At 58.6% G+C, this 25,671-nt stretch overlaps 1 protein-coding gene across 1 annotated transcript in view; it reads left to right on the plus strand.

Annotated features, from left to right (window-relative positions):
• NCOR2 (nuclear receptor corepressor 2) overlaps positions 1 to 25,671 on the plus strand; it is a 166,272-nt gene that overhangs the window by 113,597 nt on the left and 27,004 nt on the right. Inside the window, 10 exon segments of the mRNA XM_033220138.1 lie at positions 1,107 to 1,254; positions 4,931 to 4,981; positions 6,290 to 6,878; positions 14,686 to 14,806; positions 15,885 to 16,056; positions 20,916 to 21,056; positions 22,165 to 22,304; positions 22,788 to 22,890; positions 23,148 to 23,252; positions 23,492 to 23,595. Of these exon segments, the coding sequence (XP_033076029.1) occupies positions 1,107 to 1,254; positions 4,931 to 4,981; positions 6,290 to 6,878; positions 14,686 to 14,806; positions 15,885 to 16,056; positions 20,916 to 21,056; positions 22,165 to 22,304; positions 22,788 to 22,890; positions 23,148 to 23,252; positions 23,492 to 23,595 (1,674 nt within the window).

The following is a 25,671-nucleotide window of genomic DNA, read 5'->3' on the forward strand; positions in this document are numbered from 1 at the left end:
GTCACTTCAAGATGCTGCCTCCACCATGCCCCTGCTCTCAGCTGTCTGTGCGTTCAAGCCCACGAAGGCTGGCCTTTCACAGTTGCTCAGCAAGTCAGTCAACAAACACTTTCAGAGCCTCTGCCTGGCTCAGCATGGGGACAAAGAGACACCCATCCCTGTGAGCCACAAAGATGAGCAGTTTGATGACGGTGCCTAAGTTGGGGAAGAAGGGTGGGCTCTGTGAGTGAGGAGCTGGGGTTCCCGGGAGCAGGGAAAGTGGAGGCCCCACGACGTGGGCTTCTTTCCATTCCTGGACACACCGGAATGTTCCCCCGACGGAGGCCTTTGCACCTGTGACTCCCTGCACCTGCCACTCTCATCCAGAGCCTGGCTGGCCCCTTCCCTCCGCCGTCAAATCTTGGCTCAAATGTCACTTCCTTGCAGAAGCCCTTCCGGACTGTTCTGTCCAGAGGAGCACCTGCCCTTGTGCTCTTTGTCCCACCTCATTTCACCTGTGCAACCCTCTGAGTGGTGCTTCTGTGTGAAGAGCACATTGCTGGTCTCCCCAAAGGCAGGGCAGCCTCCGAGGGTCTACCCCTTGTCTACCCCGTGCCTTGTGTCCCCATAGCCCTGGTATGCAGAGCCGGGCACACAGTAGGTGTTCTGTAAAAATTCAGGAAATGAAACGCGAGCTTCCCAGGCTGGCCTGTCCCCTGGGGACAGGTGAGACCTGCATAGCAAGGAGAAGCTTCTGTATTCATTCACTCCACATGTGTCGATGAAGCTGACAGGGTGTCCCCAGGAGGCGTGGTCACTCGCTCTGGCTAGGAGAGTCCTGGGCAGTGTCAGGCAGGTTATCTCACGCTCAGGAAGGATGTCAAGGTGGCTGGGGGGCCCGCCTATACCCAGAGTGTATCTGGGGCTCAATAGAAGAATAAAGGCCCCGGTAAAAATAACCCCTGGCACGCTTGATTGCCGAGGTGGGGTGTGAGGGGGACGGTCACCCTCATTGCCATATGGCCGGGATCACTGCCCTTTGCACCTGTGGCGAGGCCCCAGGCATGAGGAGTCCCCAGGCTGACAGCCCAGGCCCCAGCCCTGATCTGCTGCTTCCCTGTGCCCAGGAGAAGGAGAGGAACGCGCGGAGGAAGAAGAAGAAAGCCCCGGCGGCGGCCAGCGAGGAGACTGCGTTTCCGCCCGTGGTGGAGGATGAGGAGATGGAGGCATCGGGCGTGAGCGGAAACGAGGAGGAGATGGTGGAGGAGGCCGAAGGTGAGGGCTAGCGCAGCTTGGCGGTGGCTGGTTACTGTGGGTCCAGGCTCTGAGGGAGGGCACGGTGGGAACTGACCCCAGCAGCGTCCTCTCCCCTGAGTCATCTGGGTCCTTCTTAGAAGGGACTTCGACTCCCTGGAATGGGAGGGCCTGACTTGCCAGAAACTCGCCAGTAATGGGCACAAGATTGATGGCCACAGCAATACTGAGAATAATCAGCTTCTCTGGGAGCCCCAAGCCTCACTCAGCCCTTCTGACGCCCATGAGTTCCGTCTTATGCTTGGGTAACCGGATGTTCAGGCCAGCCCTGTGGGTGGCTCCATCTTTCACCCCATCCGGTGTCACAGTTTAGAAAAAAATTGACTTTGGAAAGTAGTTTTGTTTGTTTTGTTTTTTTTTTCAGACGGAGTCTTGCTCTGTCGCCCAGGGTGGAGTGCAGTGGCGTGATCTCAGCTCACTGTAACCTCTCCTCCCGGGTTCAAGCAATTCTGCCTCAGCCTCCTGAGTAGCTGGGATTACAGGCGCCCGCCACCACACCCGGCTCATTTTTGTATTTTTAGTAGAAATGGGGTTTCGCCATGTTGAGCAGGCTGGTCAGGCTGGTCTCAAACTCCTGACCTCAGGTGATCTGCCCGCCTTGGCCTCCCAAAGTGCTGGGATTACAGGTGTGACCCACCACGCCAGGCCTGAAAATTGTTTTTTGACCAGAACTCTTTTACAAGGTAACCAGTATAAATAGAACCTGTCAGTCGGGAAGTATTGTAAACGTTATATAGTTATTTTTAGTGCCTCCTTTTACTCCCAAGTGTCCCTATTTGGGTGATAAATAATTCGGTCCCCCTCTTTGGTGTCCCTGTTTTCTGTATGGGGAAACTGAGGCTCGGGCACTTAAAGGTCTGGGCCCAGGTGCCCCAGGTACCACAGAGTGTGTTCTACCAGCTGTAGACTAGACAGATGCCCCACCAGGTGAGTGCTGCTGAAGAGAGGGCGTAATGCCATCGTGTGCGTGGTGCTGGCAGGTCTCCCCGGTCCCCTCAAATGGAGGACTGTGACCACATGAGCTGTGTGTTATCCAGGGCTGCAGATAACACATGGCTCAACTTTGTTATCAGTGTTTATAGACCCGGGAACTGAACACGGGCTGCCCACACCTGCTCCCATAGTCTTGGTCACAAGTTCATCCACCTTCGACCTCTGTGCCTCTTTTTCCCTGTCAAAGAAGAAGTTGGGGGTCTAGACTATTCCCGCTGTGACGTGACCAAAAGCCCCTGGAGGACCCCAGCCCTTCTCAGTTGAGTGTCCCTGACTCTCTGAAGGAGACACGAGCAGCCCAGCGGAGCCCAAGTCCTTGGTGAATTCGACCCTCCTTCCTCCTGCCCGTCAGGAGTCCTTCCTGTTGTTCCTGTCCTCCCTCCCTCTCTGCCTTTGAATGCACAGGCTTCTCCCTGGCAGAAGGTACAAGTCACCTCCTGGTTCTATAAGCCCGGCCTGCAGATAAATCCAGGCTCCTCCAACCTGCAGTGTTTCACCAGCCAGAATCCCAGCTCCTGGCTGGGAATGGGCAACTGGGCCCTTGGGTGACTGTCACCTCAAGTTGGGGGTGGATCAGAGGCACTGAGTCTTGCCTCCCTACCAGCTTTGGGTCTCTCTGACCCAAGCTGGCCAAAAGCCTGGCCAGTGTCTGACAAAAGGAAGGCCGGGGCCGCGAGTCCCTTGGGTCATCCCATTTTGGGTTCTGGGTCTGTAGCCAGGACAAGAGAAGACCCCGGGAGCAGAAACCCAGTCTCCTCTGTAAATATCCCTCCAGCTGTCTGAATGCGCAGGATGCAGGCTTGGTGGGAGCATTGTAAGAAGCCAAGCTTTGGCCACACGTTAAAACCGGAGCAGACACTGCCCAGAACTGTGTGGTAATGATCCCTGCCTCGCTTGCAGGGCTTACGAAGCCCAGTAGGGATGCGGAGAGGCGTGCTCTGCTGGGTGGGGGAGGAGGGAGGGCTGAGCTGGCTGGAGCTGAGGCTTTTGTGACTACGTGATGGTCTTCTGTGGCCACTCTGAGAGATCGGGGACAGAGATCAGAGGCCCTGATTAAGCCTTCTGGTGCCCAGGGTGTTACCCCATCTTAAGGATGAGGAGGCTGAGGCTGGGGGAAAGGAGAACCCCTCCCATGGGGAGTCCTGGCACATAGCTGATAGGCTTGGGGTCTGCCAGCCCAGCCAGCGCACACCACGTGCTCAGGATGGGGAGGTGAGGCAGGTGCTGGGTTGGAGCCTGAGGTTGCCCTGCCAGAATCTCCCCGGAGACCCAGCCAGCCCCAGCAGCACTGCAGGTCCCTCCCTGGGGGCAGTGGAAAGGACCTTGTTGATCTGGGCTGGAAGTATACCAGTGCAGGGCTGGGAGGGATCCCCTGGCCCGGTGGTTTCTCTGGTAATAATAATCCTCATAGTGGATGAAGCAGGTGCTACTGTTCTCCCCATTTTACAGATGGGGAGACTGAGGCATAGTGGGGTTATCCAAGGCCCTGCCTTGGATGGTCAAACCCAGGCAACCTGGTACTGGGCACCTTCGGGCAGAAAGGAAAGGAGGCCATCTGGTGATGTCTTTATTTTTTATTTTTGGTGGCTTTTTTTTTTTGTCGCTCTTGTTAGGCACCTACTGTGTGTCAGGCGCTGCACAAAGCACGTCACCTGGCTTCTAGGGCAGCGGTGGCAGGGTGTTCCCTGGGATTTGTTGGAAGTGCTGATTCTCGGGCCCCAGTCCACACGTACCGAATCAGAAGCCTTCGGGGCATGGCGCAGCCACCTGCATTGTCACAAGTCCTTGGGGTGCTTCTCACGCAGCCTCCTGCCCTGGACCCTCTTGATAACCATGAGAGCGAGGCGTTAACTGCCCATTTTGTAGATGAACAAACTGAGACCCAGAGGTTTCATCCCTGGTCCTGGGGCCCTCAACGTTGGCCTCCCAACGTCCCGTACTCTCACTGTGGAAGGAAGGGAATGACATTGCTGAAGTCACCAGGCAGAGGAAGGCCAGGGGTTAGAGACGCAGGAAGCTGGGCTCAGTGCTCTCCCCTCCACAGCGTGGCCTTGGGCAAGCTGATTAACTTGTCTGCCTCCATTTCCTCATCTGTACACGAGAGATGATGGTCCCGGTGTTAGAGGTCTTAAAGGAGTCATGTGTGAAGAACTCAACACAGAGCCTGGCCTGCACGCCACCTGCGTTGCTGTCGTTGCTATTGTTTCTAAAAGAGGTGGCCTCTGCTCTGGGGCCTGAAGGGAGGCAAGAAGCAGGAGAGACTGGGGGATTGGTGGGGGGCAGTGATGGCTGAAGAGGTCTCAGCAGACCCAAAAGCTTCTCCCTGCAACCTTGCCCACCCCTGAGGTCAGCACCTCCCACCCCATTTTCACCCTGACCAACCCCATTATTGGCTGGCCTTGAACAGGCCACTGGACCAGCCTGCGCAGGGCTATTGCAGGTCACCTGCAGCCACTGGCCAGAGCCTGGAGGGAGAGGGCTCATCGGCCCAAGGAGAAGGGCAGTCGGGGCAGGAGAGCGAGCAGCAGCGAGGTCTCACTGCTGTGCACCGGGCTCCAGGCCCCTCTTGGCCACATTGCCTCCTCCCTCGCCTCCCACTACCTGGTGCCGCCTCGCTTCTAACTCTTCTCTGACTTCCTTCCAGCCTTACATGCCTCTGGGAATGAGGTGCCCAGAGGGGAATGCAGTGGCCCAGGTACGAATGTGGCCGGCTGGCCTGGGGGGTAGGGCTGGGCCGGGGGGGGCATCCCGAGGTCCCTGGTCCTCCACAAGGAACCCTGCTTCTGGGCGCATGCTCTTGCTGCGAGCACCACCGTTTGTGTTCCATGGCCTCTGGGCTTCCTTTCCAGCAAAGTGGCTGTTCCCCATGCTGGTCCCAGGCTCACTCCAGCAGACCAGTTTCCCGTCTCCACTGCTTTATTGATTTTCACTGGCACACTTGGGTCTCCCACCGGGTTTGATTTCCCTGATAGCAAATGCAGGGGTTTTCAAGTATCCCCATTTTACAGAAAATGGGAACATTGAGACCCAAAGAAGAACCTGGTGTGGGTTTGGGGACCAGAGAGCCAGGACTGCAGCTGGGGTCTCCTTGCCATCCTTGGGTACATGCTTTCGTCCTGCCACTCCGTCAACACAGGCCACTCTCCTGCTGTGTAAAACCCATGCCAAGGCCGTTGGTGTGGGCTGTGCCCCGGGGCCCCTGTGCACGCACTGGCCTCATTGTCCACTGTGCCCAGGCCTCTGTGCACGCACGGGCCTCATCGTCCACTGTGCCCCGGGGCCCCTGTGCACGCACTGGCCTCATCGTCCACTGTGCCGGGGCCCCTGTGCACGCACTGGCCTCATCGTCCACTGTGCCCGGGCCCCTGTGCACGCACTGGCCTCATCGTCCACTGTGCCCGGGCCCCTGCACACCCACTTGCCCGTTCTGCACTGTCACGTGATGATGATGGTGGCGATGATGGTGCAGCAGCAGGCAGTCACCAGGCAGCTGCCCTTGCCATCACAATCGCCGGCTTCTTTGCCCTGTGAGATGGGAACTATTGTTCTCCCATTCTACGGATGGGAAAACTGAGGCCCAAGAGGTAACCTGAGTTTCCCATGGCACATAGCCAGTGCGGGGCAGAGCTGGGGTTAGAGCTCAGATGAGAACACGGAGACCCCCAGGATGAAGGCCTTTGCCCATGCCCGCCCTCAGGCTGGCTCCATCTGTCGGGGGTGCTGACCACCAGGAGGTCCTGGAGTTGGGAATTAACCGGGTTATGCCAGCAGGGTCAGTTCGGGAGAAAGGCGGCTAGGGGAGGGCAGCAGCTGTGGGTAGAGGCCTGGCCAGGGGCTTTGTCTCAGGGGTGGGGCTCCAGGCAGGGGCCCAGGTATACAGGAGCCTCGGGGCTGTTTTGGTGTCAGGCAACAGAGCGGCCTCATCCCGAGGGTCAGGGCCATGCATCTCTCCTGGAGTCCTCTCAGACCCCGCTCATCCCCTCTTCCTTCTTGCCCCGCACAGCCACTGTCAACAACAGCTCAGACACCGAGAGCATCCCCTCCCCTCGCACTGAGGCCGCCAAGGACACAGGGCAGAATGGGCCCCAGCCCCCAGCCACCCTGAGCACCGATGGGCCACCCCCGGAGCCACCCACCCCGCCACCGGAGGACATCCCGGCCCCCACTGAGCCCACCCCAGCCTCTGAAGCCACCGGACCCCCTACGCCCCCACCAGCACCCCCATCGCCTTCTGTACCCCCTCCTGTGGTCCCCAAGGAGGAGAAGGAGGAGGAGGCCGCAGCGGTGCCCCCAGTGGAGGAGGGGGAGGAGCAGAAGCCCCCCGTGGCTGAGGAGCTGGCAGTGGACACAGGGAAGGCCGAGGAGCCCATCAAGAGCGAGTGCACGGAGCAAGCCGAGGAGGGGCCGGCCAAGGGCAAGGATGCGGAGGCCTCTGAGGCCACGGCCGAGGGAGCGCTCAAGGCAGAGAAGAAGGAGGGCGGGAGCGGCAGGGCCACCACAGCCAAGGGCTCGGGCGCCCCCCAGGACAGCGACTCCAGTGCCACCTGCAGTGCAGATGAGGTGGATGAGCCTGAGGGCGGCGACAAGAACCGGTGAGTGGGCGCCAGGCAGCCCTAACCTTGGCTTTTGTCTGCAGACACTGAGCGGCGACTACCTACTTAGACAGCCGCACCCAGTGTGGCTCTGCCTGCTCTGGGGGAGCCTGAGGTGTGGTTAGGGAGGCAGACTCGGAGTAGAGTCCAGGAATGGGAGATGCAGGCTGGGGGGGTGGAGGTGTGGCCGGGAGGATCTCCCCAGGAGGTGACATCCAAGCTGAGACCCAGACAGAGGAGGCAGCCCTGGGCAGCACTAGGGAGAGAGTGTACCAGGCAGCCTGCTCGGTTCCTAGGGCCGCCCTTACAAGGGAGCTCAAGCCAGGTGGCTTGAAACAAATACGGTCCTGGAGACCAGGAGCCCGGGGCACCGTGCAGGCCACGCCCTCTGAGCCTCTTGGCAGATCAGTCCCGCCTCTTCCAGCTCCTGGCTGCTGCTGGCAGTGGTGGTTGCCAGCACACCACTCCATCTTTGCCTCTGCCGTCGCATGGCCTTTGCCCTGTGCATCTCTGTGTCCACATTTTCTTCTTCTGAGGACACCAGGCATTGGATGAGCAGCTGCCCTAATCTAGTCCAGCTTCATCTTAACTTGATTATATCAGCAAACAGCCTGTTTCCAAATAAGGTTACATTCACAGAGACCCTGGGTTGGGACTTGAACATACCTTCTTTGAGGGGGACACAGTTCTACCCTCAACGTGGTGGGAACAGCAAGGGTGATGGGTAAATCACATGGTGGCCATGGTGATGGGGAAAAACCACAGATTCAACATGTTTTTGGTGGTTCATCTCCTGTCAGCCAAAGGTCCAGGGCTCAGGATCACAGGTGCAGCGGTTCCCCTTGCAAAAACCTCTCCAGCTGGGGTGGCCTGGAGGACCCCAGTGCCGTCCTGTTTGGGTGCCGATGTCTCTGATGTGTGTTCTTTCCTTTCTGGCCTCTGTCTTTGCTCCTGGCCTGGGTGACCCCACATGCCTGAGAATGCCGCCGTTCACCCATTTTCAGCACAGATGCTTTGGGCCTCAAGACCTCCAGCCCAGAACCAAAAATGGCTACCCGAGTTAGGACCGATCTTGGGTGGCAGAGGGCAGACCCTCAGAGACTGTGTCGCGCTCGTGTCTGGACGGCTGGAGGAATTGTTTTCTGGTGGGGCAGGCGGGCCCTTTTATTTTGACTGCAGTGTGGTGTGTTTCCTCCCCTCCCAAGTCCCTTGGAATGGTCCTGGGCAGAGCGAGCGAGGGAGGAAAATCGGGCCCGCAGGGTCGTGTGGGGCCCTTGTCTCTGCTTTGGGGTTCACCCTGGGCCATGTTAAAGGGTGAAGTCCTAGGACATTCCCTAGGAACTGAGGTTCACCCAGATCTCTACAGGTTCCACAAAACAAAATCTCAGGGTCCCCAGGAACCACTGCTGACAGGAACCGCGCCCATGTGTGTAAGAAGTGGGTGGCCTGACCCTGAGCCTGTGCTGAGCAAAGGCCTGGCCAGCGGGATTCTGAGGGCACCGAACTCCCCAGCTTCTTGCCTGACAGTCTCAGCTTGGAAAACAGCGCTCACAGTGCGGCTGGGTCTGCCCTAGAGGCAGGCAGCCAGGACCTTTGTGCCTGGGGAGCGGGGTCAGGGCAGACGACTCCCTGCTCCACTCCCACTGGCTGTGGGGACAGTCATGGAAACACATGTTTCTGCCTTCGTGGGGGAAGCGCTGAGGTCATGGAGCAGCCCCACTGATAAGCTGCCTTCCAGAGTCTGTGTTTTGGGTACATGTGGCTGGCCCCAGGCTGGGGAGCCGGGGGATCAGCTTGCATCCTGTCCGTCCCCAGAACACTCAGGCTGGGCCTGAGGCCCTGCAGGGCACTTGCAGCCTCCCATCCTCTCCCCTGCAACCCCACCCAGGGCGGTGTCCTCCCTCCCCCAGCTGGGCCTGGCGTGCATCCACCCCTTGCCCAATGTCCAGCACACAGCCCCCGGGGTGCAGGAGTCCTCGGCTGGGAGTCAGGACACCTGGTTTGTCCTGCCCTGTGCGACTGGGCCCAGGCCCCCGCCCTTGGGGCCCGCCTTGCCCTCTCAGCGAACGAGGCTGGACTCTGGCCAGCCTGCTGACCTCGTCCTGGTCGGCAGCCCGCCACCCCTCCCTGTGCCGGCCACGACTGCGCAGGGCCGGGCGGGCGCTGGAGGACGCCGACGAGATGCGTCAGAGTAGGCCCCGGCAGCCAGGGCCTCCCGGGAAGGGCTGGCGGGACGGGGCAGGCCCCCCAGGCGACCCTTGCTCCTGGCTGCCTGCCCAGTACCGTCCCTCCCGCCTGGCAGCCCCAGTGGGGGAGCTCTGCGTTCCTGGATGGATATAAGATGACTCTCATCTGGCCCCCTCCCGGGTGACTTTGGGAGAAAGAAAATCACATTCTCCTTTGGCTCGCTGGCACTTTTTTCGAGGTGGCTCTGCCTGGGTGTTTTCTTGGCGGATAACCAGAGATGGTGGCTTTGATTGCAAAACCCCAAGCCTGCCTGCCCTCCCCTCTCTTATTCTTCAGAGAAGGTGTCTGGGTGCTTTTTGGCAGGGCCTGACCTTATGAGTCCCCTCCCCCAGACCTCAGTTTTCTGTCTGTAAGGTGGGTGTGGATGGACCCTCTCTTATCGCAAGAATAACTCAGTTAATGCTGGGCCACAGTGGGTGCTCAGTGAGAGATTAGCTGCCCTCCTTTGGATCTGCTTTGGGACACCCCCCAAGAGGTCACCCCAAGAGGGGGCTGGAGTGCAGCTCCTTCAGCTGTCCCTCTGGCATTTTGGAAAATCATAACAGCAATTGCACCTTTGTTACTTTATTCTGCAAGTGACTGATGGCACCAGCGTGCACCAGGCACCGGGGGTGCTGGAAACCGCACAGACGAGGCGCTGGCTTCGGGCACTTAACGTTCTAGTGAGGGCGCGGAGAAGGGAACCATTGTGTGCGGGATAAGTGGGTGATGGGAAGATAGGGCATGGGGAGCAGGGGAGAGTGGGCTGGTCAGGTGGGGAGGGCCTCTGGGGAAGTGACATTGGAGGGCAATGAGAGCCTTAGTAGGAGGGATAGCCATACCCTGGGAACCACCAGTGCAAAGGCCCTGTGGCCGCATGAGCATATGTCCAGTGGACAGCGGAGAGGCCTGTAGCAGGGAGTAGAGTGGAGTGAGCAGCCCCAGGAAGAGAGGGCGGAGACGTCAGAGAGGTGGGCAGGCCCCATGGGTGGGAGTGGCAGGTCAGGGTTTTATCTTGGGGCCTTGGAGAGGCAAGGGATGCCTGTCCACAAACCAGCCCTCCCTCTCCCTCCCAGCCCTAGGGTGGTGGCAAGGATTGTCCCAGCTTCATGACCATGGGGAAACTGAGGCAAGGGCTGGGTGGAGAGGGGACATACTGTTGCAGGCCCAGCATGTTCCTGATGAACGTCCCCAGGCCTTTGTTCCCCTTCTCGTGCCTACCCCCTTCCCCCACCCTGGCCTTCCTGAGTGGGAAGGAAAATGACAGTGAGGAGAAGGTGGCCTGACCCACTCAGCCCCACATGCTAGTCACCAGCATCCCCACGCTCACCCACGGACAGCCCTTGAAGCTCTCGTCTCCACTCTCCAGATTGAGAAACCGAGGCACAGTTGGCTAAGTCTTATGGTCAAAGAGGGGATCCGAGATTTTGCTCGCAACTGCCAGGTTGGGTAGGCAGGGTGGGGCCACTCCCGGACACATGCTCCTTGCCAGGCCCTGAGAGTCCCTGCCCCACCCAGGCCTCCAGAAAGGAAAATGGAAGCGGCGGCTGCCTTCTAAGAAAACAAAGAAGAGAGGCTGGGCACGATGGCTCATGCCTGTAATCCCAGCACTGTGGGAAGCCAGGTGGGTGGATCATTTGAGGTCAAGAGTTCAAGACCAGTCTGACCAACACGGTGAAAGCCCGTCTCCGCTAAAATACAAAAAAATTAGCCAGGTATGGTGTCGCGTGCCTGTAATCCCAGGTACGAGGGAGGCTGAGGCAGGAGGATCACTTGAGCCCAGGAAGCAGAGCTTGCAGTGAGCCAAGATTGTGCCACTACACTCCAGCCTAGGCAACAGAGCAAGACTCCATCTCCAAAAAAATAAATAAATAAATAAAATAAAGGAGAGAGAGTGGAGGGTGGAGAGAGCCAGCCAGGAGGGCTTCTGGAGGCGCGCTTCTCCAGCACGGCCACGGGACAAGGGGCGGTCAGATGGGCCCTGAGCTCTGAGCGTTCTCCACCTTCCTCCTCCACTACTGGTAGCTGCTCTCTCTGGGGGCTTAGGACTCTCGTTCTCCTCGAGGACTTGAACCCAGCCCTTGTGTTGACAGTGGCCTTCTTTACCCATGAGAGAGCTCTGGCTGGGATCAGAAGAATTCTTGTAAATTAGAAAGTGCTACCTCTATGACCACAGTCCCCACTTGCTCTGGGGGCTCCAGAAAGAGGGATCTGGGCCTCTGTGTGTGCCCCCCAGAGGGTGTCTGCTGAGAGCTTCTGGGCAGCAGCCCCTGCCCCTCCTCACCCCTGCCAGTCTGACTGCCCACCCCCTACTAGGTGAGGGGCCACAGGGAAACCAAGGCACGGGGAGCCCTCAGGCCCCACATAGAAAGCCCGAGCTCTCGGGCAGATTGCATGGACAGTGGCGCCTCATGTTTTTGTGTGTGTTATACAGTCATATTTTTTATCTCTATAGAATTATCTTAACACATATACAGAAGTTTGCATTTCAACCTTAAAATTTATATTTTATTGTTTTTCTATTTGTACACACATAAAAATACTATTTTTACTGTTCATAGAGAAAATACAGCTGATACATCAAACCATTTATTTTATGGCTAGCATGTAGTCTTCATTTCATTTTGTAACAGTGTAATTAAGATATCATTCGTATACCATACACTGCACCATTTAAAGCGTATCATTGAGGCCAGGCACGGTGGTGCACACCTGCAGTCCTAGCCCTTTGAGTGCCCAAGGCAGAAGCCTAGCTTGAGCCCAGGAGTTCAAGACCAGCAAAGGCAACAGAGAGAGACCTTGTCTCTACAAAAAAAAAAAAAAAAAAAATGCAAAACTCAATCAGGCATGATGATGTGTGCCTTTAGTCTCAGCAATTCCAGAGGCTGAGGTGAGAAGACTGCATGAGCCCAGGATGTGGAGGCTGCAGTGCGACCGCACCAGTGCACTCCAGCCTGGGTGACATAGCAAGACCCTGTCTCAAAAAAAATGTCTCTCATTTAGCTTTTCTTAGTATATTCAGTGTTACACTAAGAAAGAAACCCTATGTCCATCCTAGTCACCCCCATTCTCCCTTCTGCCAGCCCCAGCACCCACTCATCTCCTTTCTATCTGGATGGATTGGTCCATTCTGGAATTTTCACAGGAACGAATCTACACCAGAGGCCTTCTGTGACTGGCTTGTTTCATGCACATCGTGTCTTCAGGGTCCACCCACGTCATACATAGCCCATGTCAGAGCCTCATGCCTTTCGATGGCCACGTGTTACATTGTGCAGACAGGGCACGCTTTGTCTCCCCGTTCATCTCTTGCTGGATGTTGGATTGTCTCTCCCTTCTGGCTGTTGTGGGCTGTGCGGTGCTGCAGGGATGGGCGCGTACAGGTTTCTGCCTAGATGTTTTCTCTCATTTGCCTGGTGTGTGCCTAGGAGTGGAGCTGCTGGGTTTAGGGCAGTGAGGACTCACCGCCCTCTTTCCAAAGTGGCTGCAGCATTCTGTTTTAAATTTAAGCTTGCAAGTGCAAGCTGGTTGAAACGGATGGCAGTAGATAAACCTGGGGGGAGGGACATGGGGGTGGTGGCAGTTGAAGCCACAGGCGGAGAATGCTGGGACGGGTGACTACCATCTGTGTTTGAACCTGGGTCAGAGTGCCTTGTCCTGAGGATGGCGGGGAGGGCACAGTTGGACCCAGGTCCAGGGAGCGAGGCAGAGCAGTGGCCAAAGGAGAGGCTTTAGGTGGTCCTGGGAGATCACGCAGGGTCTGGACAGGTGGAGGGAGGGGAGGGAGGAGAGTGGGCCGGTGGTGGGGGCGGTGGAGGTGCATGCAGAAGTCAGGGTGACCTTCCTCGTCTGGCCCCCGCCTGTACGCCGTGGGCAGCCTCAGCAGGCATCACCGAGTCTGTGTCTGCTCTCCCCGCTCAGCTGAGCATGTGGCAGATGCGGGCAGCAGGCTGGTACCTGCAGGACAGGCTGGTCACATGCCGGTGGCCCCATGGTCCTGCTATGGCAGAGAGTGGAGAGGCGACTGCTGGCAGAAGCCTCAGCACCCTGGCCATCGGCCCTGCTCATCTGCAGGAAGGAGGTGGGTGCTTCTGGGCGCCTGGCATCCCACACTGGCAGCTGAGTGCTGGGGTGGTGTGAGCTGTGTCCCCTTTGTCACAGCTCTCACCTCGAGGCCAGTAGGCTGTGGCTTACAGTCTGCATAGGATGTCGTCACTGTGGTCACGGCACAGAGTAGAGGCTGTGCTGACAGGACCTGCTGGCTTCTTGCACCCAGAAGTTTTGCCTTCTGACTGAATTCCAGGCCCGTGTCTGCTGCCCTCACACCTGCCATGTGATCATTTCACTAGCTCAGAAGACCTAGGACACAGACGGGGTTCTGCATTGCCTCCAAATACACCCAAACGCAGGCCAGGCTGCTTCCGTACCCCAAATGCAGGCCAGGCTGCCTCCAAATACCCCTAAACACAGGCCAGGCCACCTCCATACCCGCAAACGCAGGCCAGGTCACCTCCATACACCCAAATACAGGCCAGGCTGCTTAATGCCCAGCAAATGCAGGTTGCAGGAGGGAGTCAAGAACTGGGCAGCCCCGGGCAGCCGCACTGGGCAGGTGAAGGGTTCTCAGGCTGGAGCGGATCCAGTTCCTGCCCTCGGAGACCTCATGCCAACTGGGGAGCCAGATGGGGATTATGGCAGGTGTTGTGCCCAGTGTTGGGGCCTTGGAAATCCTGGAAGGCTTCCTAAAGGAAGCAGCACCCACTGAGCAGCTTGGGAGCCACACCTCAACGCATGCTCTGCTAGGCACCGTGTGCCCTGTGTCAGCCTTTGGTTGTGCATCTCAGTAGCAGACAGAGGAAGGAACTGTCACTGTGGCTGACTGGTAGACAGTAGGCATGCCCTGCCTACCCCTCCACACAGAGCCTGTGGCTTGGGCCCTTGTTTTCATGTCCTCGTCCTTCATGGATAGAGTGTGGTAGAGATTCCAGGAAGTGGGTGCGGCTCCCCCACTCCTGCCTCTGTAACCGGAGCTCATTCGGCTCCATGCTCACTGTCCTGCCCTGGCACCCGAGCCTCTCAGATTCGAGTGATGAGGAATCTCTTGGTGAATTTCTTCATTACTCTGTCCCTGAATCGGGCTGATTCTTTGACTTTCTGGCAGCTTCTGGAGGGCCACGTGTGGTGTGGGCCCCAGGTCCGGCTTCTCTGGGATTTTCCTTGCCTGGGGCTGTCTTTGGGGATGTTTGATCCCAGCCTGGGCCTCTAGCATTGCCCAGCTGGCCTCTCAGCCAGGGTGGGGAGGCTGGCCTGGCCCCTAATGGGGCCTGCAAGAACCAGGGGAGTGAGTGAGGAGGCACCTGCCTGCCCACTTGTGCCTCCCCTCCCCTGGCCCCAAATCTTGGTCTGTTTCCCCAAGAGAAACGGTTGACATTGTCTGGGTGACCTGCACGTCACCTCGCGTCTCAGGGCCTTAGCCTTGTCCCCAGGGCTTGAGACAGGAGAGGCCGTCAAAACCTAGCAGCCCCCCACCTGGGAGAGTCCGGCTGCGGGCCCCCAGCTGATGATGCTCGTGTCCCCCCAGGCTGCTGTCCCCAAGGCCCAGCCTCCTCACCCCAACTGGCGACCCCCGGGCCAACGCCTCGCCCCAGAAGCCACTGGACCTGAAGCAGCTGAAGCAGCGAGCGGCTGCCATCCCCCCCATTGTGAGTGCCCACCCCCAGAGCCCCGCAGAGTCCACCCTGACCTTGACTTTCCTGTTCATCGAGACAGAGCATCCCACTGGTGGGAGCGTGCACCTGCAGCCCAGCCCATCTGCTCCTATTTCCTGGAGAAATCCCCATGGAGATGAGGTGGGAACAGCTGGGGAAGCTGGCAGGCGCACCGGATGGGGCTCCCGGTGAAGGCAGGGACTGGCAGCCTAATGCCTCCCCGCTTTCACCCTGCAGCACCCTTGAACCCCCACATTAGATACTGGGTCATGGGGAGACAGGAGCTTCCCTCACCCACTCAGCTATAGCAACAACTTGGCCAGGGAAGGGTGGGGCTTACCAGTTCCTGGGGCCCTCCGGGAACACCCCCCTGGAAGGTTCTCTCAGCCGGGTGGGTGGGCCCATGGAAGTGCCTTCTCCACGGAGGTGAGTCTGGGCTTCCCAGATGCAACGGGGGGCTCTGGGCTAAAAGAACCTGAGCTGACCAGGCTGGTGGTCCCTCGGGGCTTTGAGTGATGGGCTCAGGGCGTGCCAGGCTGCACCGCCCAGTCCTCCAAGGCCCACAGAGTCCTGTTGCTCAGTCCTGGCTTCCCTGAGACCCAGAGGATTTGGGTCCACGGAAGGAGCTGGAGGAGAGGGTAACAGCAGGCTCCAGCCTCCTGTCCACCACCAGGCTGCTGAGCCAGGCTTTTTGGGAGGTGGCCCCCCCTGTTCACCACCGGGCAGCTGGGCCAGGCTTTCTGGGGAAGTGGCCTCCCCCTGTCCATCACCAGGCAGCTGGGCCAGGCTTTTTGGGAGGTGGCTCCCCCTGTCCACCACCGGGCAGCTGGGCCAGGTTCTGGGAGGTGGGTCCTCCTGTCCGCCACCGGGCAGCTGGGCCAGGCTTTTTGGGAGGTGGGCTCCCCAATGTGCTCTGTGCTAAGACCTCCCCTTCTTGCCCCACTTGGGACCTTGAGCATGTCACTGGCTTTCCCAGGCCTTGGTTTCCAGGCTGGTCACGCACATGTCTCTCCATGACCCTTTCACCTTCGGACACCCTCTGTGGATGCTCACTTCTGCCTGCTTCCCTCAGCAGGTCACCAAAGTCCATGACCCCCCCCGGGAGGACGCAGCTCCCACTAAGCCAGCTCCCCCTGCCCCACCACCACCACAGCACCTGCAGCCGGAGAGTGACGCCCCTCAGCAGCCTGGCAGCAGCCCCCGGGGCAAGAGCAGGAGCCCGGCGCCCCCCGCAGACAAGGAGGGTGAGTGCACACCAGTGGCTGAGGGGGGCTGGGGCAGCAGGGGACTGACGGGCAAGGGATGTTTGTGTGTCCAGAGCAGCTGCTGCAAACTTCACAGCCACAGTGGCAGGGAAAGCAAAATAAACGAATGGAACAGTTGAGCAGGCGGAGGCAGTTGGGAATGGTAGGGACTGCGGCAAATTGGAGAACTCACGTTTTCTCTGAAATGGGCATGTATTGGCCTTGGCCAAGAGTAACCCCGTGGCAAATCACGCCTGGGGTGGTTCTTCCAGCAAAGCCAGAAATCCATCTTCTTATGTGAAACCCCCCTGGTTTCTCAACACAGACAACTTCTCAAAATTTTCAAAAGCATTGTGAATACACAAAAACGTGTCTGCAGCCCAGCCTCTGATTCGGTGTGAATCAGTCCATGCAGGAGCTTCTGGAATCACAGATGGGGCCCAGCACCTGGCTGGCAGCAGCTCTGGGGCCTGGACAGGAAGGGCTGCCCTCCCCAGCTGGCATTCTGACCTTGCTCCAGGCCCAGGTCTCTGGGTTCACCAGGAGCCAGGAGGGGGGGTGACTCCTGAGCAGCTGTGTCACAGTGACTGCCCCGGGCACACCTCACTGTCATCACGTGAAGCTCAAGGTTAGGAGACAGGCAGGCATAGTTGCTTATTCTCTGGATCTTCAGTCTCTGCCCCACTTCCCACTGGGCCCAAGAAATTCTGAACCTGTGTCCCCAAAGAGGCATCTTCTCCAGGTCAGCCTGGCATGCACCAGGTGCTGTTGTGCCTTGCAGGTGTTGAGGGCTACCTCCCCAGAGGTTACCCACTCTGGGCTAGCCCAGGCACTTGCTGGCAGGCTGTTCCAAAGGTCTGAGGGCAGCAGGACCCCAGGCCGACCTCCTGACCAGCACAGCCCAGGGACGAACCCGGGTGACCGGAGCTATCACCAGCTGTCCCTTCCCCACTGCCTTGGGTGTGACGTCCCCCTTCTCTTTTTTTTTTTTTTTTTTTGAGACAGAGCGTCACTCTCGCCTGGTTGGAGTGCAGTGGTGCGATCCCCGCTCACTGCAGCCTCCGCCTCTGGGGTCCACCCGAGGCTGGTGGGTCAGGACATTTGTTGAACCCCAAGGCCTCAAGCACCATGCTAGACGGTGGGGTTCCGCAGGGAGAAGGGCAAGTCTCTGCTGTGGGGAGCTGCTGTTTTTTTGAGTGAGGAGGGTGTTAAACCAGGGAACACGTAATGAAGCAAGATGATTTTAGAGTCGTTCGTCCATCATGAGAAACAAAACGGGTTGAGTGAAGAGGCAGCTCCGGGAAGGACCCTGTGGAGGGGGAGCAGCCCCGCCATGGGAGACCTCTGGGTGGGCGTTGCGGGCAGAGGGAACAGCACGTGCAAAGGCCCTGGTGTGGAAACACGCTCGGGTGTGTGAGGAGTCGCCGGGGGTGGTGTGGCCGGGGAAGGGTGGGCGGGTGGACAGTGAGGGAGGTGGGGGCCGGATTGTGTAGGGCCTCTCAGGCCACAGCAGGCAGTGGATTTTTGTCTCAGGTGTGGCAGGGGCTGCTGGAGGGATTTGAAGTGAGCATGTGTTGTGGAAGGGGAAGGGGGTGCTTGTTATCTGATTTATATCTTGGAAAGCTCTCTCTGGCCGTTGTTGAGTCAAGGGCAGAAGCAGGAGGTCACAGCACTGCTCTTGGCAGGCGACAGAGGCTGCCTGAACTGCACAGGTGGCTGTGGAGGTGGAAGGAAGGGCGCATCGGGAGTTTGTTTTGGAGGCAAAGCCAGTGGGGCGTTGAACCCGGTGTGGGGATGACGCCAGGGATGTCTCGCTGGAACCAGGATGCCTCATGACAAGGGCTGGGCTGCCTGGGGCCAGGGTACAGTGTGCGGCCCAGGGTGTGGCTCTGGGAGATGTTGCGGGTTTGGGGCACCAGCCCTGGAAGGAGCTGTGTATCCATGTCAGGGGCCCCAGCAGCTTTGGCCAGCATCAGATCTGATCAGGGCTGGAACTGCACGGCGCCAGCCAGGTCCTGCTGAGCCAGGCCACAGGCCCCTGTTCTGGGAGAAAGGGAGCCACCGGCCAGCAGTTTCTGCAGCTGGCACTCAGCCTGTTGGTGTGGCCAGGGCCTGTGCCGTTTCCTGGCCTCATTCCCCATAGGGACGGTGCACCTGGCGTCAGGCCCCGCATGCCTTTCTTGCACAGCCTGGCTTGCAGCTCAGCTCCCACAGGGACACACATGAACTTGACACCCAGCGCTACCTCTCTGGTCTCTCAGGAAGCCAGCCTTCTCTGCCCCTGGCTCCCACACAGAACGGCTCAGCCAAGCAGGTCCCTCGGGGCCCCCTGGGCCCAGCTGGAGGAACAGGTTGTCTCTCCAGGCTCTCGGCCGCCCGCCCAGCCTGGCCTAACCCCAGCTTGCCTTCCTGCATCGAGCAGCAACCTCCTCTCCCTCCCAGCTCTCTGGAACTAGGCTGGAGGAAGCACCAGAGGCATACAGGGCTGGGTAGCCAGAGGGGCCAGGGCTAGGGCGTTTGCAGGATCTCCAGATCTGAGGCAGGCCCTGTACAGCTGCCTCCACTGGGGACTGGTGAAGAAGGAGAATTCCCCTGCATCTGTGCCCCCCTGCCTCCTGTGGGCTGCCCACCTCGCCAGGGCACAAGTCCAGGGAAACTCAGTCTTCCGGGAGAGAATTGGGGGCGATTTGGTACACAGGCTTCCTTGCCCACCTGCTCTGCTCACGGCAGGCATCATGAATTGATCTTAGCACTCTCCTCCGCTGCCACACCCCAATGGGCCCTCAGAACTTCTTTTGTTCATCTGGAGGTGGCGTGACAGATGACACCTGCCTGCCATTCCTGTCCCAGGACCCAGAGGGCTCTGTCATTCCCAAGTTGTATCTCTGCTCAACTTCTTGGCCGGTTATCTCCCCCAGGATTGGTCCTCAGGGAGAGGTTCAGAGCTGAGGACAGATTTCAGCAAAGGGTGAGAGGCCGGCAGGAAGATGCTATGAAGCCAGGCCTGAGCCCCTGGGCCCTGCTGAGTTTCTAGGATCTCCCCAGGCCTGAAATCTAGAACCCGTCATTGCATCTCTGCCACAGGCAGTGTGGCATAGCAGTCCGGGTTAAGGCTATGGTCTGCAGCCCCCGTGCCTGGGTTCGAAGCTGCTATCTGCCACTTGCTAGCTGGAGCCTTTGGCCAGGTGGCTTAACCTCTCGGCCTCTGTTTTCCCATCTGTGAAATGGGGATAATCAGTCAGTTCCTTGTAGGGTACTGTGAGAATAAATGAGTGAACATGCTTAGATTCATGTCAGCCATGGAGGCCTAAGAGAGCATTACCTCTTGGTGTTGCCCTTTGCACGCTCCGCCTGGTAAGTAGCTTTGCCTGAGCTGGGGCTTCTCAGCCTGCCAGCGCACAGTCGCTGTTTGCAGTGGGCTTCTGATCCTGACTCGGCTGAGTATTTGCTGGTGAACTCAGATAAGCCCATTGGTGTGTCTGTACCTCAGTTTCCCCTCTGTAAAATGGGTCTGGCAGCAGTCTCTGTATGAGCTTAACAGGAGGCTCATGGAGGCCATGGGGTCCTGAGCACAGTGCCTGTGCTGAGTACCACTCAGCAAACTGAGGCTGACGCTGCGGTTGTTATCTGGAGGGTCTGGGCTTATAACCCCCCACTGCCTGCTACAACATACACACACAGGCACACACACACATCCATGCACTCACACACAAGAATGAGAATTCCCCTGCATCTGTGCCCCCCTGCCTCCTGTGGGCTGCCCACCTTGCCAGTGCACAAGTCCGGGGGAAACTCAGTCTTCCAGTATATGTATGCACATACACGTGCGCGCGCACACACACACGCACACACATCACAGGTTACCTCCTTCAACACTGTGTAGAGCACAAGCCAGCAAACTTTTCCTGCAAAGAGCCAGAGAGTAAATATTTTAGGCTTTGTGGGCCAGACAATCTCTTGCAAGGACTCAGTTCTGCCATAGACAATAAATAAATGAATAGATGTGACCACGCTCCAGTAAAAGCATATTTACAAAGTCAGACAGTGGGGCCAGGCCTGGTGACTCACGCCTGTAATTCCAGCACTCTGGAGGCCAAGGTGGGAGGATCTCTTGAGCCCAGTAGTTCAAGACCAGCCTGGGTACACATAACAAGACCTCATCTCTACAAAACCAAAACATAAATTAGCCAAGCGTGGTGTGGTGACACGTGCTTGTAGTCCCACCTACTTGGGAGGCTGAAGTGGGAAGATCCCTTGAACCCAAGAGTTCAAGACCAACCTGGGGCAACATAGCAAGACCCCATCTCTACAAAAGTAAAACAAATTAGCCAGGCATGGTGTGGTGGTGGGCGCCTGTATTCCCAGCTACTTAAGAGGCTGAGGTGGGAGAATCACTTGAGCCCAGAGGTCAAGGCTGCAGTGAGCTGTGACAGCACCAGTGCACTCCAGCCTGAGTGACAGAGGGAGACCCTGTCTCAAAAAAGTTAGGGGCAGACAGACCCCCTGAGATACCGTTCGCCACTTCCTGGCTTAGGGGCCTGTCCAGGGGCCTTGGCTTGCTGGACTTGGCTGAGTGCCTATGGGGTTGCAGAGCCACAGGGTCCCGTTCTCGTCCTCAGGGGCAGCCGAGAGCCCCCAGCCCAGACCTCGAGACCCCTCCCCTGCTGAGCAGAACACCATGGGGTTACAGAGCAGCGCCCGGGCAGGCAGACTTGGGGGGCTTCCCAGAGGAGCCCAGGCTGTCACAGGCCGCCACGACTGTGGGTGCAGGAAGGCCGTTTGAGTAGGGTCAGCCAGGGCTCCCGAGGTCTGACTGCCCCGCCTCCTGCCCTCAGCAGAGAAGCCTGTGTTCTTCCCAGCCTTCGCAGCCGAGGCCCAGAAGCTGCCTGGGGACCCCCCTTGCTGGACTTCCGGCCTGCCCTTCCCCGTGCCCCCCCGTGAGGTGATCAAGGCCTCCCCGCATGCCCCGGACCCCTCAGCCTTCTCCTACGCTCCACCTGGTAAGTAGCTCTGCCCGCGCTTGGGCTTCTCCTTCAGCCAGGGCACAGTTACTGTTGGCACTGTTGGCACTGGCTCAGAGCTGCACACAGAAGCACCTTAAAGCCTCATGGGACCCAGCTGGAGGGACAGCCTGGTCAGTGGAGGGAAAGGGGGAGATCTTTTAAGAAAGCTGCCCCAGGATTGAGGTTGAAGCCACTGGCAAGAGGGAGCCACAGCAGGTGCTTGAGCTGGCGAGGGGCAGGCTTAGAGTGGGAGCTATGTTTTCCATTGACAGCTTAGAGCTAGAGAATGGGGAGATGGTAGAAGAGCCTGGGGAGGGAGCAGAGGTGCTGCCTTGGTTCACAGACTGTGAGGCTGCATTTCAGCCCTGTTCTAGGTCCTGCAGTCCTGCTGGGCCTTGCCAGCTGTATAGCAGCATAGCCGGGGGCTGGTATGGACTGTGTTAGTAAATGCTGGTCCCGAGGGATGCGTGGGCCAAGGGAGCCAGAACAGGGAAAGTCATGCCAGGCAGACGGAACAACATGTGCAAAAGCCCTGTGGCAGGAGAGAGCAGGCACACTTGAGAAACTGAATCCGGCCACCACTGCCGAAGCTTGGTGCCCAGTGAGCTGGGGAGACCAGGGGCCAGGTCAGGCGAGCCTGAAGGCCAAGTCAGGTGCTAAGACTTTCTCCTGAGGGCAGTGGGGAGCCATCGAGGGCACACAGCACAGCAGGGGGCGGGTGTGCACCAGTAGACTTTTCCAAAAAGGTCCCTTTGGTTCCTATAAGGGGAAGGGGCTACTGTGGAAGTATAAGGGGAAGAAGCTATAAGGGGAAGAAGCTACAGTGGAAACGGGAAGACCAGTTAGGGGATCCAGGTGAGAGTTGAGGGGGCTTGGATCAGGACCTGGGCGATGGGGAGGTGGGAGGCTTCCCCAGGATAGTGGTGTCTGCATCTAGGACTCAGGTCACTAATGAGGACAGAGCTGGGCAGGGCAACAGAGGGGCGCGCCTGGATGGGCGCTTCCTGGCCAGGAGAGGGAAGAGGTGGAGTGCAGCCTGGGGTGTGTGTCCAGCAGGGACATGGCTGCTCCTGGGCCCCACAATGGACAGACATGTGCTCCACAGGTCACCCGCTGCCCCTGGGCCTCCATGACGCTGCCCGTCCCGTCCTGCCGCGCCCACCCACCATCTCCAACCCGCCTCCCCTCATCTCCTCTGCCAAGCACCCCAGCGTCCTCGAGAGGCAAATAGGTGCCATCTCCCAGGTGAGTGGTAGCCCTTCCTTTCTTCCTTTCTTGGGGGCTTGGTCTTCTTATCTGTGAAGTGGGGGCAATGGCACCAGTGAAGTCTGGGTGGGGGCCTGGGCCATTTCCACTCAGGCCTCTGCGGTCTGAGCTGGCTGGGTCCTGCCCCAGGTACTCAGGGCCTCGTCCCTGGGGGGTCACTCTGTGTTGCAGTCAAGGGCACGGCTCAGGAACCAGGCTGTGTGGCCTCAGGCAAGTTACTTAACCTCCTGTTTCCCCCACTGCGAAATGGAAGGGCAAATGCAAGGGGCTCAGAGGGCACGGCCCCTTCACAGGGGAGGGGGCCGAGGCTGGGGCGCAGCAGTGACTTGTCTGCCATCACACAGCTGGACAGCAGCCCGGCCTCTGACCCACACGTGGGCTTTGTGAAAGGAGCATTAGGCACTCTGGACTGTGGGGGAGGGACCAGGGTGCCCCCGTGACCCCACAACTCTGCGCCTACAGGGAATGTCGGTCCAGCTCCACGTCCCGTACTCAGAGCATGCCAAGGCCCCGGTGGGCCCCGTCACCATGGGGCTGCCCCTGCCCATGGACCCCAAAAAGCTGGGTAAGGCTCCTGGCCCATCCATCTGGGTGGCTCGGGCTGGGCTCCGACTGTCCTGTGGGTGGGGGTGGGGGTGAGGAAGGGGTATGTTGGCCCACGGAACTCCAGGTAGCAGCTGGGAGGTCCCCTCTCAGCAGCCCTGGCTGGAACGTGGTGAGGAGGGGCGGCGCTTCCCAGCCCCTGGCTCAGGTTGGGTGGGGACAAGCCTCCCGGGACTCTGCCCCGGCAGCGCGTGACTCGCTCCTCTTACTGGTCCTCAGCGCCCTTCAGCGGAGTGAAGCAGGAGCAACTGTCCCCACGGGGCCAGGCTGGGCCACCGGAGAGCCTGGGGGTGCCCACAGCCCAGGAGGCGTCCGTGCTGAGAGGTGAGGGCCCTTCTGCCCTGGACCCCCAGCATCTGCCCCTGTTCCCGGGAGCATCATCTCCCAGAGGGTCTGGGGGCCCCTCTTCACAGCTGTGTCCCTCACCATGTAGGGGTAGGGGCTCCCTCTGCGTTGAAGCAAGCACAACTTGTGGGCCGCTCAGTCAGGGTGGCTCTCAGGACCGGGGCCTGAGGAAGGAAGGGCCACAGACGCCCCTCAGCCCCGCGTCTTGTGTCTTCCAGGGACAGCTCTGGGCTCAGTTCCGGGCGGAAGCATCACCAAGAGCGTTCCCAGCACGCGGGTGCCCTCGGACGGCGCCATCACGTACCGCGGCTCCATCACCCACGTAGGTGTCCTGGGGTGCGGCATGAAGGATGGGTTGGGACCAGCCCATCTTATAACCCCTCATTGTCACCAAACCACTAGCCTCAGCCGATGGGGTGATGACTGGGGGACAGCAGTTCGCTCCATGAACTTTCATCTTGTCTGCGTGGAGTCAGGCACTGGGGTTGCCAAGCAGAGCTCAAAACTCTGCTTTCAGGGAGCTACGATGTAGTGGAAGGAAACAGACCAGGATAAATAAGTAGGCTGGTGAAAACTGAGCAGGCAGAGGCAGAATGTGAGTGCACCGCGGCTGAGAATGCCTGGCCAGGGACATTGCTTAGGCAGGTGAGGAAGGTGACATGTCAGCTGTGACCGGAAGAAATTGAGGGTGCAAGCCATGCAGGAATCTCAGGGAACAACGTTCTAGGCTCAGGGAACAGCATGTGCAAAGACAGAACGTGAGAGGGTTCCTGAATCGTGCCAGAACTGGTGCCCCAGCCTTGTAGCTGGTGAGCTGTGGACCCAGGGTTTTGTGCCAGGAGTGTCTGGCTCTAGAACACAGTGACAGAGTGTGGGCTCATACACGTGCACACACGCACACATGTTCTAACAGTGGAGCTTCGGGCAACAGGATGGTCCACAGGGAGGTGTTTTTGACTCAGGCAGTGTCAAATCCCACCACAGAGGAGCCATTTACACTTCGTCCTTCCCTGAAATCTGTAGGTTTTAAAACTCGGAGCTTTCAAAGGCAACTGTGCTGAGTGGGAAGGGCAAGTGCTTTGGGCAAAAGTCAGGCTGAGGGCCCTTGGGTGCCAGCTCCATCACCCACTCAGGCAGGCAGCAGCCTGCCCTGACTCAGTTTCCCCTTTGCTAACTATTCCTGGGGGAGTTAGCACTCCTAAAGTCATAGGAACCTTTGAGGTTCCCAGGCGTCCACCTGCTCTGGGTTCCTGGGTGGCCAGACCTGCACCCTTCCTCGAACCCTCCCAGTTACACACACCTCTTTGATTGTTTTTGGCAGAGAGCCAGCTGCCAAAACGTGTGAGATAGGCGAGTCTTGCTACCAGATAGTGAGGAAGTCAGCGTGTGGCCTGCACACATAGAGCTGTTTTATTGACCGAGTGGGTGCCACAGGCAGGGACCGTGTTGTTCCACAGCTGGCAAGGGAGGCTCAAGGAAGTCGCAGCTCCCTGATCCTCCAGGGACTTCCTGCCCATCTTGGGAGTAGAGTTCACTGGGGCCAAGAGCAAGAGGCTACAGGCTCATCTCCTGGAAGCAGACGTTATGCAAACAAAAGCTTCCCTGTTAATGGGAGTTTGTGCCATGTATTCTCCCAAGAGCAGGGGCCACCGGCTGGATTTCTGTTCTCTTTCCATGTCCCTGAAGATGGCGCTCTAAAATACGGTAGCTCAAAAACATCAAGCAGGGCACGGTGACTCATGCCTGTCAGCCCAGCATTTTGGGAGGCCAAGGTGGGAGGATAGCTTGAGCCCAGGAGTTTGAGACCAGCCTGGACAAAAAGAGGCCTGTCTCTACAGCAAATTTAAAAATTGGCTGGGCGGCCGGGCGCGGTGGCTCAAGCCTGTAATCCCAGCACTTTGGGAGGCCGAGACGGGTGGATCGCGAGGTCAGGAGATCGAGACCATCCTGGCTAACACGGCGAAACCCCGTCTCTACTAAAAAATACAAAAAACTAGCCGGGCGAGTTGGAGGGCGCTTGTAGTCCCAGCTACTCGGGAGGCTGAGGCAGGAGAATGGCGTAAACCCGGGAGGCGGAGCTTGCAGTGAGCTGAGATCCGGCCACTGCACTCCAGCCTGGGCGACAGAGCGAGACTCCGTCTCAAAAAAAAAAAAAAAAACCAAACAAACAAATTGGGTGGGCATGGTGGCACATCCCTGTAGTCTCAGCTACTCGGGAATGGGAGGCAGGAGGATCACTTGAGCCCAGGATTTTGAGGCTGCAGTGAGCTATGACAGTGCTCTAGACTCCACCCTGGGCAATACAGCAAGATCCCTTCTCAAAAAAAAAAAAAAATCAGATGCCTCAGTTTCACCATGGAGAGCCCCCCCACACACTTTTAAATCATTTATTGTGGTA

The sequence above is a fragment of the Trachypithecus francoisi genome, unplaced genomic scaffold, assembly GCF_009764315.1.
Source record: "Trachypithecus francoisi isolate TF-2019V2 unplaced genomic scaffold, Tfra_2.0 Lachesis_group11, whole genome shotgun sequence".
NCBI lineage: Eukaryota > Metazoa > Chordata > Mammalia > Primates > Cercopithecidae > Trachypithecus > Trachypithecus francoisi.